The sequence below is a fragment of the Panthera tigris genome, chromosome X, assembly GCF_018350195.1.
Source record: "Panthera tigris isolate Pti1 chromosome X, P.tigris_Pti1_mat1.1, whole genome shotgun sequence".
Classification (NCBI taxonomy): domain Eukaryota; kingdom Metazoa; phylum Chordata; class Mammalia; order Carnivora; family Felidae; genus Panthera; species Panthera tigris.
The window spans coordinates 11,804,693-11,819,947 of record NC_056677.1 but is presented as its reverse complement, the minus strand read 5'-3'; the positions used below and the strand labels follow the sequence as shown (position 1 = coordinate 11,819,947).

General features: G+C 42.4%; 1 protein-coding gene across 5 annotated transcripts in view; it reads left to right on the top strand.

Moving 5' to 3' along the window:
• PIR (pirin) overlaps positions 1-15,255 on the top strand; it is an 89,172-nt gene that overhangs the window by 43,118 nt on the left and 30,799 nt on the right. For all 5 annotated transcript variants that reach the window (XM_042973775.1, XM_007090063.3, XM_007090064.3 and 2 more), the window contains exon 6: positions 10,616-10,700. In XM_042973775.1, coding sequence (XP_042829709.1) covers positions 10,616-10,700 — 85 coding nt within the window. The remainder of the gene's footprint in view (positions 1-10,615; positions 10,701-15,255) is intronic.

The following is a 15,255-nucleotide window of genomic DNA, read 5'->3' as shown; positions in this document are numbered from 1 at the left end:
CAAGAGTTTAGAGTTCCTGATATGATGAGAAGCTCTGCAGAGCCAACCAAAACCTACTCTTCCTTTTTCTTCTGTTGGGGTCAGAATGTCAGGCAGCAACAGACATGAGAGATCAGCCCACCTAGGTGAAGGCCTTCTCCAAGGTCACACAGCTCATTGTGGAAGGAACCTAGGCCCAGACTCAGGTTTCCTGAATTTTGCCTCCTTTTATTTGTGCAGTACCTCTGCCATCGGCCCTCGTGCAGAAACTTACTAAGTGTGTCTCTTCCCACTCTGGGAATGCCTTGTTTCTTTTTCCTGGAAGGAAGCTTCTGAGTGAACCTCCCTCTCTCTCTTTAGACACCAAAAAGGTACCTTCAGGTATATGTCTGTACAAGCAGATACCCCTGACTGTATCAGATTGTCCTTCAAATGATCACGTAGGAGAAGCCCTGTGCCATAATAAATTCCCCCTTTATCATATCTGCACAGAGGTATCCGTTCCAGCTCTCTGTGAAGTCTTATCTTTGCCAAACAGCTTCCCATCTTGATGCATTTTCTTTTCTTTTTAATTTTTTTAAATGTTTGTTTACTTTTGAGAGAGAGAGAAAGAACACGAATAGGGGAGGTGCAGAGAGAGAGGGAGACACAGATTCCAAAGCAGGCTCCAGGTTGAGCTGTCAGCACAGAGCCCAACGTGGGGCTCGAACTCATGAGCTGAGCCGTGAGATCATGACCTGAGCCAAAGTCAGATGCTTAACCGATTGAGTCACCCAGACACCCTATTCATGCACTTTCTTGCAAGAACCCTTAAAAGCATCTTAGTAAATACCAAATGTAACTAATAGCGATGAAAAAATATTAAAAAGCCCTGTGAGGAATATTCTAGCATCTGTTAATAGATTTGCTGACTCAACCTTGGAACATGTTACCCATGGGTAGGAGACAAGGGATAGAAAGGTTCCCTGTTGGCATATTTGGAGGTCATTGTGGTTTTGTACTGTTGCCTTTGTAAAATTATGGATGGGTTACTCATATAAAGGATGGGTATTTGTTCTTCGTCTGGTTTTAATTTTCCAAAAAGTTAGAACATCTGTAACCCAACTTCAGGCGAGAATGCTGACTCAAAGAGTGAAGGAGTCCGAGACCAGTTTCACAGTCAACATGCCTCCGGTTAAATGTCAGGCCTGCGAGCCCTGTCAGCACCTTTATTCCCTTCCCCGTTCGCTCTTCTCTCCTCACTACCCCTCTCCTAAATAGAAGGTGAGGAGAGGGCTGAGAATGTTACTATGGACAACAGGGCTGCTCGAGGAAAGTCGAGGAAAGGACTAGAGAATAATTTGACTATGTCCGGATTCTTGGTCAGCTGGACAGCTTGATGCTTGAGATTTCCCACAATTCTTTATGTTTGATAGAAGTTAAAAATGTTGTCTGGTCCTCTCTCTCACCCCATAAGAGTTGTTGGCGGTTTGCCCAAGTGTTCCTTGTCGTTTCTTTGTGTAGCACTTCATGTATATGTCAAACTACGATTATAAGGTTTTAAGCCCCCCATGATAACCTTTGGCACTGAGGATGGAAACTCATCTTTCCCACCCCTTATCAGAATATTTTAGAATAATCAAGAACTCAGAAATCCGAGTGCTTTGGATTAGAAACAGAAGCCTTACCATTTCAGCCTATTCTGAGCAACGAGAATTAGAAGTTTGCTTTAAATAGTGTGGTAAATGTACTTTTCACTTCCTCAAAGATTTAGGATCTCCAGGGGACAGAGGAAGGTATGGTTCTCCACACAGGGGCCAAAGGTTCTGGCAGTGAGTTTCTTGAGTGTGTGTGTGTGAAGGTGTTCGTGGTAGAGAAAAGGGGTCTGTGCTGATGGGTTTTCTCCCCCATGCAGGGCCCAGCAGACCATGAGAGCAGGGAAGTAGCGGAAGGACAAGGAGATTGGGAGGCCCAGTGGGAAGTGTACTAGATCATGACAAGAACTCCTTATGGAGTAGATCTTGGTTGATTAGTTTGGACTCTTGAGCTACTTGTGAAGTTGTCTGCATTAAGGCTCTTCCTTGTGATGGGCAGAAAGGGAACCTACCTGCAAAAGACTCCAGAAGACTATCATCAGTTGAGGAAAAGACGAGAATATGTCAGCTGGGACAAGTGATTCACCATTCAATATAAAAGGACACCAGTTTAGCTCATGATCTCATACCTCATAGCAAAATAAATTCAACAGAGATCAAAGAATTAAATGTTAAAATGTAGAACTAGAAAAATGTAGGAAGACATTTATGTGATCTTTGGGTGGGGAAAGACTTTCTAAGTTTAAAAGCATCAGAAGGAAAAGACTGATAGATCTGACCCATGTTAAAACTGCTGTAAATGAGATTAAAGTCAGAAACAAAGTGGGAGATTTTTACAGCAACTGTTATTAAAGACTAGCAGCCTTAATATATATTAAAAAAAACCAGCACCTTTCAGGAGCACCTGGGTGGCTCAGTCAGTTAACCTTCCGACTCCTGATTTCAGCGCAGGTCATGATCTCACGGTTGGTGGGTTGGAGCCCTGAGTTGGGCTCTGTGCTGACAGCATGGAGCCTATTTGGGATTCTCTCTCTCCTTCTCTATGCCCCTCCACCGCTTGTGCACGCTCTTTATCTCTTTCTCAAAATAAACATTAAAAAAAAAAAAGCCCACCTTTCGGGACGCCTGGGTGGCTCAGTCGGTTAAGCATCCGACTTCGGCTCACGTCATGATCTCGTGGCTTGTGAGTTCGAGCCCTGCATTGGGTTCTGTGTTGACAGCTCAGAGCCTGGAGCCTGCTTCGGATTCTGTGTTTCCCTCTCTCTCTCTCCCTCCACTGCTCGTGCTCTGTCATCTCTCTCTCTCAAAAATGAATAAACATTAAAAAAAAAAACCCTTTCGTGTAAATTGATAAGCGAAGCACCAAACTCTGTTGACACCCACCCCCATTCTCGGCTCCCTCTTCATAGTCACAGAAGATTTGTCTGCACATGTTGTGTCCACTCCCCCACCTTCCTGATGCTCTCAGCCTGGCGTCCACCCCCATCAGTGCCTAGAGTCACCACTGGCTTCCCTGTGGCCCAACTCAGAAGTCATTTTTTTCTTTTCACATTAACTCTTCCTTACATGGTTTGACTACTTCCTCCTTCTCGTCACCCTCTCTCTTTTCTTTGGTCTCCGAGATGGTGGGTTCTTGCATCTCTGGGTGCTCCTTGCTCCTTCAGTTTCCTTTCTCAGGTAAGTCCCTTGTCCTCTACCAGACCCCTACACACACGAGTTCTCTGGATCTCAGCCGAGTCTTCTCTCGTAGAATATCATCTTCCAGGGTGGTCTTGTCCATCCCACGAACATAGAGGCCATTTATAGTCTTACAAGTCCCACGCTGATATTCACAGCACACGCCTCACCTCTGAGTTCTGTGGACTCATTCAGGCACCGCCTTTCTCGTGTTCCCAGGCCTGTCACGTTTAAAACGTTGGGGGCGCCTGGGTGGCTCAGTCGGTAAAGCTTCCGACTTCGGCCCAGGACATGATCTCACAGTCCGTGGGTTCGAGCCCCGCGTCAGGCTCTGTGCTGACAGCTTGGAGCCTGGAGCCTGCTTCGGATTCTGTGTCTCCCTCTCTCTCTCTGCACCTCCCCAGCTCATGCTCGCACTCTGTCTCTGTCAAAAATAAATAAAAACTTAAAAAAAATTTTTAAAAATAAATTAAACAGCAGAAGTTGAAGTCTTGTTCCCCCTATTCCCACGTGTCTTGACAACAAACAAATGAGAACTCCTTTCTCTTCCAGTCTTTTCCATCTTAATGAATGGCATGCACTGCTCAAAGAAGAAACACGGTGGTCACCGTTATTCCTTTTCCTCCCCCACCCGCATCCAGTCCCTCAGCAAAACCTTTCTATTTCTGAAATCTATCTGAAATGTATCTACCTCACTCCTGTCCCCTGCCCAATCCCAGCCAGCCCACTGCAGCAGCCTCTTCAGGGGGCTGCTCTCTACTCCCTTCCAGTTCTCCAGATAGTGGCTCAAGACATCTAAGATAAAAATTGGATCAGCATGTTCCTGTTGTACTTTATTATTTTTTATTTTTTACTTAATTTTTTAAATGTTTATGTTTGAGAGAGAGAAAGAGACAGAGGGCGAGCAGGGGAGGGGCAGAGAGAGAGGGAGATACAGAACCTGAAGCGGGCTCCAGGCTCTGAGCTGTCAGCACAGAGCTGGATGCGGGGCTCAAACCCACAAACCACGAGATCATGACCTGAGCTGAAGTTGGACGCTTTACCAACTGAGCCACCCAGACACGCCATTCCTGTTGTACTTTTAAGGAAATCTCAGATACTTTACAGTGGCCTGCACTTGACCAGGTCTTTTCTGACTCTCTGAACTCATCTTGTGCCATTTTCTCCAGCCACCTCTGTGTCTGCATATCACTCTCTTCTTACTGCCTTAAGGCCTTTGCAATGCCATACTCCTGTCCTGCCCGGAAACCACTTACCCCCAACTCTGTTCATTTGGGGCCATCTATTACTCTCCTCATTTTCTCTCTCTGCACCCTGTTTACTTCTTTTATAGCATGTGTAATTTTGTATTTACTTTGTTACATTGTCTTCCTCACGAGAAAGTAAACTCCATAAAGGCTTAGCAGATCTGTTATTCATTCACCAATATGCATATCCAGTGACTAACACACTACATGCTCTCAATCAGTATATCTTGAATGAGGGAACTAAGTAATGAGTGAAAACTTAAATGGGTAATGAGCAGTATTTCATAAAAAGTGATGTACAAGTGTCCTAATTAATACATAACCCCTCAAATAGTTCCTAGTACATATGAAGCCCTTACATACTTAGCTATTGTTATTCTTATAGTAATCATACTTAATAGTATTTATTAAGTTAATAGTAATATCACCCAAACTAATAGCAAAATTAAAAGAGCAAGGAGATAACAATTTTTGCTTCTTAAATTAGCTAAGATTAAAAAAATATGATGGTGGGCACCTGGGTGGCTCAGTCGGTTAAGTGTCCAACTCTTAATTTCAGCTCAGGTCATGGTCTCACCATTCATGGGTTCTCGAGCCCCATGTTGGGCTCTGTACTGACAGCACAGAGCCTGCTTGGGATTCTCTCTCTTCCTCTCTTTCTGCCCTCCCCAAATTAAGTAAATAAAAATATATAATATGGTCAACACTTTGATGAAATGGGCACTTTGTACAGGCAGTTATGAAGCGATTTGACAATTTGGATGAAAGCAATTCAGTTAGTATAAGAATTTGTCAAAATGATTTTTTGTTCAAAAACAAATGCTGCCAGACCCTGGCTGTCCAAATGTCAGTGTTTGTACTATGGAGGCCATGCCTTTAAACTTTTTTGTAGGTTAGGCTTTTTTTCCTACTTTTTCTTTTTGTCTATTTTTCCCAAGAGTTTCAGATTTTTTTTCTTTTCCTTTCCTTTCCCTCCTCTCCAGAAATTAATCCTTCCCTTCTGTGTTTGTGACAAGGACGCATTGGGGAAAAAATCTAAATGTGCAACAATAGGTGATTTGTTGGAGTGAGTTAACTTTCTAACAATAGGGGGTTAAACGGAGGGGGGGGGAACCAATATTTAGAGCATGTAGAGTTGAAAAACTGCCCTGTGGTATAGCAAAATTACGAAGACTAGAACAACCAATGACTAACAGTAGGCATGTTCAGCAAAATTGCTGTTTAATCACTTGATTGTGTTGACCAGTTTGCTTTTGGCCACATCACATTTAGCCATAAACCTACAGATACACCAAGAGCCCTTAACATGTCTAGACCTTCAGGCCCCAAATTTCACCTTGAAGGGAAAAAAAGAGAAATGTGGTCAGAGATTTGTGTGCAAAGATATTTATCAAAAGTTAGCAATGATGCAAAAAAGAAGGCCCAAACAAACCATAAAACATGATCTCTGACAGTAGGGAGATTATCCAACATGAGGGTGAGGGTCCAGGAATAGGTAGAAAGAAAATACTGTTTCTTTCTCTTCTCAGATATTGAGGATTTACACTCGGTACAATTACTTAGAGGAGTCTGCTTAAGCAACGTATAGTAAGATTGAGGATTTGAGTGCATTTCCTGAGAAATCACCAAATCATAAAAGGATTTTGAAATCATGCCCAAAAAGAAACGGGCATTCATTTCTGACAGCTCTGCCATGTGACACATTGCTGTCACTTGCTTTTAGGGAAGGCCAGCTCCGTGGCAAAATGAGCAGCATTCAGGGATAGATGGGTTCCAATTACCTGTGAAAGGAGCAGAGGCAAAATGAGAGAGATGCCCTTTGCCACGCTCACACAGCACAGCCAGAACAGTGTGCTCTTTTCTCTTTCTTGGGAAGACTTTTTGAGCCATATGGCTTCCATGTGGAAGTGATTTCATCTCCTTAATTAAGATCACATTTACGAATAAACGTACAGGCAGGAAGCCAGCTCGACAAGGGTATCATGCTAAAAGCCAGGGCAAGCAGGAAGTCTTTGAAGGATAGAAGATGAAGGTAGCTGGGGTTCGGAAGGAAGTGATTTCGGAGATCTTGTTTGGTCTTGGGTGTTTTGTGGTCATTATTGGAGCGGTATGTTAGGTTCGTTAAAGGTTTGACCCTGACATATTTCTAGAGGAAGAGAGACCAGGTTGTCTGGATTGGGGAGCCACCCCTGTTGGTCTAGGCTAGCCAGAATTTACCCTTAACCTTTTCTGAAGAGTTTTCTGTTCCCTTCCCTGCATATTTGAAATCTAAGATTTTTAAGACATTTGATTTTTCAAATGCAGACTAAAACCTTCAAAGATAAGTTTCCTAAATACTTTTAATCTATGAAATGAGAAGAAAGACTAAAGAGGAATAGCCTTGGATTTTAGTCCCTGTACAGGCACTATTGATCAGGACCAAAACAGAGAAAAGGAAAAAGAAAACAATTTCACTGATGGACTTGAAGTGCATTAGTTCTGTTCATGCTGAAACAGATTTGTGGAATAATGTTTTATTTTAGGTTGTCATGGACCGATTTATTTTAATAGATACACATTATAGCTAAGTTTTAACCAAAAAAAGAATGATTTGTTTAATTAAATTCTCATTCTGTTTTTGAGGACCATATTAATAGTTTAACACTATACATAACAATAAACAAAACAGAACACAGTTAAGAATGTCCTAGGTTTGCTCAAAGTGCATTCGAGGCTAGCATTATCCTTGTGTTAAATGAACATAATTTACATTTGCTATTTCAACAGTTACCACGGAGGGTCAAAATTAAAAACCTATCTGCTTTTCAAAAACTATGTGTATATATAACGCATGATATGTGTGTCTATATATATGTACATGTATATATACGTGTATACACCTATACCCCCACTCATGGGGACAACTTCCAAATTGATTTTATCTCATTGTGGATTAATTGAAATAGAACAGTGTACATTTATGTTTCGGGTATTGATTATTCAAGATGTGTTATACTGAAACCTTTAACGTTCCCATTTTCAGTACAGAAAAGGATATTAGAATTGGAATTCTGTTTTAGGCTATAGATGTGGAAAACACTTAAAAATGAGTAAAAAAATCCCCTTTAGCCCTTTTCACACTTGTAAGATGGTAGGTTTTATCTGTGGCTTTATAGTGTCTCTCGTTGGTCTCTGTTTAAATTTTTGTAAATGAGTACATAAATACAGAAGTCTGTGTGTGTATGCACACATGTGTGTCTGTGTCGTTGCAGTCTTAGAGAGGTGACTGGTATTTGGACAGTATGGATCAGGTTGAGAAGCTAGAGGCAGGAAGGATGGCAAAAGAGCTAGCCAGGGGAGCAAGACTGATGACTGAGTTTGAGGGCAAGAGTAGAGCCCATTAACCAGTGGCCCCCTTCTTACTTAACACAGTTCTAGTTGTCCTTCCTTGCCCCCAGCCACATTCTCCCTTCTCGACAGCTCTAGTCTGAGAAGTCAAAAGGGAATGTTCAAAATTAAAATGTGGGGGAAAACAGTAATTTTCTGACTCAGGATTTTAGAACCAGCAATGAATTTAAATGTCAGTGAGTCCTATCATGGGATTTTCTGATGAGTGAACTAAGCCCAGAAGAAGATAAGTGCTTTGCTAGTCAGCAGGAAAAGCCATGCTAGCATCAAAGCCTCCAGGTTTCCAGCTCAAGAGTATTATGACTACATTCTGGGAGAATTCTAGTGAAAATTAAACCAAGAGACTCTCTGTGATTAATCTCTTGGCTGGAGGCAGGGATACTGCATCAGCCACTGAAGCAGAGGTTAGGAAAGACACTTAAACCAAACAGGGATTCTTTTTCTAGAAGAGAGCCAAATATTGCCTGGGCAGGGGAGTCATCAATATTAGATGAAGTTTACCCTTGATCTTTTTATTAAAAAAAATTTTTTTAAGTAATCTCTACTCTTAACGTGGGGCTCAAACTCATGACCCTGAGATGAAGAGTCGCATGCTCCACTGATGGAGCCAGCCAGGCACCCCTACGCTTGATCTTTTTAGAGGTAATTTTAGAAGTCCTCATCAGACAAAACCAGATCCTTTCCAGATGGTGCCATATACATCTAAGGGTCGTAGAGAATTTGATCCTGTGTCCCATGGGCGCTGCCCTTGTTTTATGTGTTTCAAGGTCTTCAGATTGATTGTGAGTCTTTGGCCTGAGGTTGTACTTGATGCCATAGGTCTCTCTGGTTTCATTTATGTGTGCACAGGGGCATTTGCTTTTATAGTCTTTGAAGCTGTATTGATGCAGCGTGGCCTTCTAAGCCACATAAATCCACCTGCCAGAACTTTTAAAGCCCGAAGCTTTAATACATGAGACATTCATAGGAAAGGAAACAGTCTTCTGATAGCATTATCTACAGTTCTGTAATTCCAAAATTTAATGTACAGACATACAATTTAACCATACCAAATCACCTGTCCTGAAGAGAGGCATTTTGCTACAGGTAGGTAAAGATACTGATGAATACCTTATGTATACTGTAAATAAATTTATTATTCATGGGATTTTCCATTATGAAAGTCAGCCAATAACTATTTATTGAAGACCTACTATGTGATAGGCAGCATGGGTTGGCCCTGGGTGAAAAAGGCAGCCATGTTCCTGTCCTCATAGCATTTACATAATTATTCTCTGCAAAATGATGCATTTATCAAGGGTAGTGAATAATTGTGGGCTCTGGATTCTCTCTTTTGGTCTATTTACACAGTCTATTTACAGCTCTTTATTAAAATATAATATAGACACAGAAAAGTATACAAATCAAGTGTATAACTCAGAAAATTTTCACCAAGTGAACACGCCCATGGAAGCAGAAGCTAGGTCAAGAGGCAGAAATTGTTCGTCCCCAGGAGTCCCCTTTTTAACACCTTCCAGTTACTAAGCTTCCCAAGGTAACCACTTTTCTGACTTCTGACATCATAGATTAGTTTTGCCTCGTTTGGAACTTTATAGAAATGGAATCATATGGTATATGATCGTCTGCCTTCATTTGCTCAGTATTATGATCGTGAAATTCATCCAAGTCGTTGCATATAGTTGGGTTCACTGTCCTTGCGGTATAGTATTTCATTGTGTAAGTAGATTACAATTCATTTATCCCTTCTATCGTTAAAGACATCTGGAATATTTCCAGGTTTGGGCTGTTACTGACAGTATCACTATGAAGATTCATATACTTGTCTTTAGGTGAACATTTCTTTTGAGGGTCCACATATGAATGGAATGCTGGGTCATAGGTCATGCATATACATTCACGTGTACCGTGTACTGCCAAGCAGCTTTCTACCGCGTTTATACAAAGTTCTAGTCCCACCGGGAGTGTATGAAAAGCTGCATTTTTTCCACATCCTTGCCACATTTGGTGTTACGTGCTTTTTCATTTTTGTGTGTGTTTTCAGTTTCTAAAAAGTCAAACAGAACCACCGGGGCTTTGTGATAAACAGTGAGACACATCATAAAGTTCATAGCAACAGCGATAATCCCTTGGATTTTGGTCTGTGCCAGTGATTCAAAACATGGTATCCTATCGGCTCACAACCTCTGCTTAACTGTTGATGGAACCGAAGCCACTGTTTACAGTGGAAAATCTTGCAGAAGTTGGCCTTTCTTGCATTTGAAGTCGTGGCTTTTTCAAGCCAGTGGTGGCGGATGACCTTTTTTCGCCTGAGGGCAGAGTTAGAACAAATACAAATATTTACTGGCCACTTAAAAAAAATTTTTTTAATGGACATGGCTTCATCGAGACCTGGGGAAAAAACACACACTGGGACATGAGCTACCCTGCTATTATCAAGTGGAAGGCTGGAGGCAAGCCTTGGCCAATAAACTATTAACCTGGGACCCTATTTGAGAAATGGTTAGAGGGAGATCGCTGTCGTCCTGAAATTAGTTTGTCAACCATATTGTAAAGCTAGGAGGGCTAACTTTTAGATGAAGACCCTTCAGAGGGGCCTGTATGGTAGCCCATCCCCTTGCTTTAACAGCACTTGCCAAGGAGGAGTTGTTAATACAGTCATCCAGGCCCCAGGCCCATCAGAGAAGCGCCCAGCTGAAGTGAAGAAGAACTTTATTTTTGGAAAGATTCTGATGGTTTCCTTTTCCTTTTCAGTCTAAGATTTATACTCGCACACCGACCTTATATTTGGACTTCAAACTGGACCACGGAGCAAAGCATTCCCAGCCTATTCCTAAAGGTATGGTGGCTTCTGGGGTTTAGTGATCAGAAAAAAGGGACCGCTTTCTCTGAAATGTGCTCATTTTTGAATCTGTAATTACACTTAAATTAACGAATATTCCTGGGGCTTTTCAAGCAAAGAAGATCAGGAAGAATTCATAGAGTGTTAGGGCCGGACTGTGCGGGCCCTGTTTTTTTCCACCCCCGTTTTATGGGTGGAAACACTAAGATCCAACAGATGAGCTACTTGCTCACGTCCTCGTAAAGACTTGCTGGACAAGCCAGGACTTTCACCCGCATCTTCTGATTTCCTAGCCACTGATGACTCAGAGTGTTCCTGCAGGCGCATTCCAACCTTGTGACTTATGAACAGGTGTATTCCTGAATGAGATACTGGTTTCTGTTGATAAAGGTACTGTTATGGAGGGCTTACCCTTAAGTGGACTTCTAAGTTCAAAAGCATACTTAGAAAACTCCCACGTGTATAAGGCCAATTTCATTTTTAAAAATGGTTGCATGAGATCATTAGGCAGAAACCTTGGAGCCATTATTTTCTTCTTTGGGTTTTTGTTCTGGCTATTTTTGAGTATAGAAAAACTCTTCAGATTAATTCTCTGAAACATATGCCTACCCTTATACATAATTTTTATAACAATAAGTGTGAAAGTGTTAAAGCCCATATGTTTTAACGTTGAGTGCAGTGCTTTTTTCTTCTGCTTTTGAGTTTGCTTCCCTCCAGTTCCTTCCAGTACCTTCCCTATACATCGCAGCTCTAGGACATAGCCGACACAGATCCTCAAATTAGATCTTGCTGTGTTTTTCTCCACACTCACTTTTCTACACTGACATATATATGCATGGAAATGCACCCATATACAGGATTGTTTTGTCATTGTTTTACTAAAATGGAACCATATTATAAATGCATTTTTGCATCTTTTTTGATCAAACAGCTCCTCATGGGAATCCTTCCCAATCTACTTATAGGGGCTCTCTTTGTTTATTTAAGTAATTAAAAAATTTTTTGAAGTTTATTTTTTTGAGAGAGAGAGAGAGCATGCGTGTACACACGCAAGTGGGAGAGGGACGAGAGAGAGAGAGAGAGAGAGAGAGAGAGAGGAGAGAGAGGAGAGAGAATATCCCAAGCAGGCTCTGTGCTGTCAGCGCAGAGCCCAACGTGTGGCTCAGTCTCACAAACTATGAGATCGTGACCTGAGCTGCGATCAAGAGTCGGACGCTCAACCAACTGAGCCACCCAGGCACCCTGACTTTTAAAAATTTTTAATTGAAGTATAGTTGACATCTCAGTTTCAGCTGTACCGCATAGTGGTTCGACAACGGTGTACGTTGTGGTATACTCACTGTGGTACATCTGCCTACCGTCTGTGACCACACGGCGTCATTGTAGTGTTAGTGACTGCATTCCCTATGCTGTACTTTTCATCCCCGTCCCTTATTTTATAACTGCAAGATGGTACGTCTTAATCCCCTTCGCCTACCTCCCCGTCCTCCTTCCCTTTGGCAACCACTGGTTTGAGTCTGTTTCTCTCGGTGGTGGTGGTAGTAATGGCGGTATGCCGTGCCGTGGGTGGACTGTGATGCATTTACCTACTGCCTGTCAGCAGGCACTCCCTTTGTTCCTAGAGCTCGGCCACTGCACACTGGTCTGCAGTGAACATCCTTATACACGTGTCCTTCCCTATGGCACTTATTTTGATGCAGTAGATTTCCAGTGATGGTCACAAGGTATATGCATGTTTGATTTTAAAACAAACACGTCAGGGTGATTGGTTGGCTCGGTCAGTTGAGTGACTCGAGCTCAGGTCGTGATCTTGCGCTTTGTGCGTTCGAGCTCCGTGTTGGGCTCTGTGCCGACAGCCCGGAGCCTGCTTCGGATTCTGTGTCTCCTCTCTCTCCCCAGCTCACACTCTGTCTCTCTCTCTCTCTCTCTCAAAAATAAATAAACATTAAAAAAATAAGTAAAACACATTGTCAGGCTGCGATCCCAAAACACAATTATACTTTTTCCATCAGCAGTATCTGAGAGTGCCAGTTTCTCCATGACCCCACTGACACTAAGTGTATGGTTCATGTTAGATTCTCTTCTACCCTTAGCACCACTCTATGTTACCTAATGACAGAATGCGTATATGTCACTTTGAAAGGCTGTACTTCTGGCGTGACTCAGTTGGTTGAGCGTCTGACTTCGGCTCAGGTCGTGAACTTGCAGTTCATGAGTTCGAGCCCCGCGTCGGGCTCTGCGCTGACAGCTCGGAGCCCGGAGCCTGCTCCGGATTCTGTGTCTCCCTCTCCCTCTGTTCCTTCCCTGCTCAAACTTTGTCTCTGTCTCGAAAATAAACAAAGATTTAAAACAATTTTAAAAAGGCTATACTTCTGTTCTACTTTGTCCTTATAAATTCTAAACTTGAGATTTGTTTTCAAAAACGTTTTTGGAGGGATAGAAAAGCCAGTAGCTTAGAAATGCATGTACATCATCGAGTCAATATAAACCCATTTGGAAAAAGTCTCTTATAAACCCAGCAACCAAGCGTCCTCTCTCTTCTTCTCAGTGTCACTGTCTCTCTGTCACACGTGCGCACGCGCACACACACGCGCACACACACACCCGTGTTCACGTTACATTAAGTGACAAATCCAAAGTTCGGGGCATCTCTGTCCAGTACCAGACAAACAGTTTAATTCAGGTATTATAAAGTACTTACTGCCTACAGACTTGATAGTTTTGGCTGTCTGTAATCAGCCATATTGGCTGGTGAAATTATGCTGCATAAATTTTATTATCAAGTCATTTAAGTGAAGGTGACCCTTTGTCTTTTTTTTTAAAACCACCTTTCCAGGTCAAATTCCATTATAAACCCGAAGGACTGTTTAAATTCATTTTATTTGGGTGCTTTGCTGCATCAGATATTTTTTGAAATGCTTTTGTCACTGGCAGGGTCCTAGACATGTTTCGTTTACAATATTTTGATGGTTTTGTTACTCACGGTAAGGGGATTTGACATGGACGTCTGGGTTATGTTTGGCTTTTGGCATAAGCTTTGCGATCTCACTAATTTAATGTCGACATGATTGTATCATTACCGGAGTAGAGGGATACTCTCATCCCTGATAGCAGGAAAATACATGTTTCTCAAGGGACATCCAGTTAAGGGAGATTGGAAAGCTTTCTCGTGAATCAGACTCGGTTTCATCTGAGTTCTTTCCCCTAAATAGTTACTAGAATTGATTTTTACCATCTCTCTCTTTCCTTTGGTTAAGGCCCATTTCTGTGGAGTTGGGCTAACCTTGCAGAAGACAGATGTTTCATGCCGTGGCGATTGGGAAGGCAGCTGATACCAGGAATTGAGCTGGACAGTGCGTCACTTACAAAGAATCCAATCTGTCAGGTCTCTGACAGCACCACATTCCTTTCCCATTGGCCGCACATTTTTCATGTTAGCTCTTGGCTAAACCAGGAATAAGTAGTTGTGTTGGGTTTGGGTTTGTGGTTTTTTGTTTTTTTGGTTTTTTTTTTTGCAGTGACTTTTACCATCTCTTACAAAGCAATCTGATTTTCCTTGCTGCAAACTGACATACAGATAACACTGGTATCATTCATTCAGAAGGACATAAACCTGTATTTCTAGGAAAATATCAGTCTTGCCCAAGAAACTTGGGCCTCTGGTCCTCATGTCCCCTTTGTCTTCTGACTGCATCACAGTTTGGCCCTCAACAGCCACTCTGTTGCTCCCCATCTTCCTTCACAGTGTCTCTGCTAGTAGGTATTTTAAAGTATCATCTGGAATGTTAAAAACGGAGGATGGTTCTGGTATGGAAAAACTTCACCTAAAAATTTTTTTTTAAATGTTTATTTTTGAGAGAGAGAGAGAGAGAGAGAGAGACGGGAAGGGGCAGAGAGAAAAGGAGACAGAGAATCTGAAGCAGGATCCAGGCTCTGAGCTGTCAGCACAGAGCCTGTCGTGGAACTCAAACTCACAGACCACGAGATCATGACATGAGCTGAAGTCAGACACTTAACCAACTGAGCCACCCAGGTGCCCCTGGAAAAACTTAATTTTGTAAGTTTTTTCTTTTCACTTCCCCCAACTTTTTGGTTTTCTTTACAGTATATATACGTCAATCCAAACAATTTCTTTGGAGAACATAGGGCCTACCCCACTGTGGTAAGCTGAAGAGTAGGCCCACGGAATGTCCACACTCAGGGTGCCTGAGTGGCTCAGTCTGTTGAGCATCCGACTCCTGATTTCAGCTCAGGTCATGATCTCAACAGTTCGTGGGATAGAGCCCCGCGTTGGGCTCTGTGCTGACAGCGTGGAGCCTGCTTGGGATTCTGTCTCTCTCCCTCTCTCTGCCCCTCCTTGGCATGTTCTCAGTCTCTCTCTCTCAAAAAAAAAAAAAAACATCAAAAAAGTTATATAAAAAACCAAACATGTCCACACTGTAATCCTTGGAACCTGTGAATATGTTACTTTCCATGGTGAAGGGGATGTTGCAGGTATGATTAAGTTAAGGATCTCGAGATGGGGAGAGTAGCCCAAATAGTCCAGGTGGGC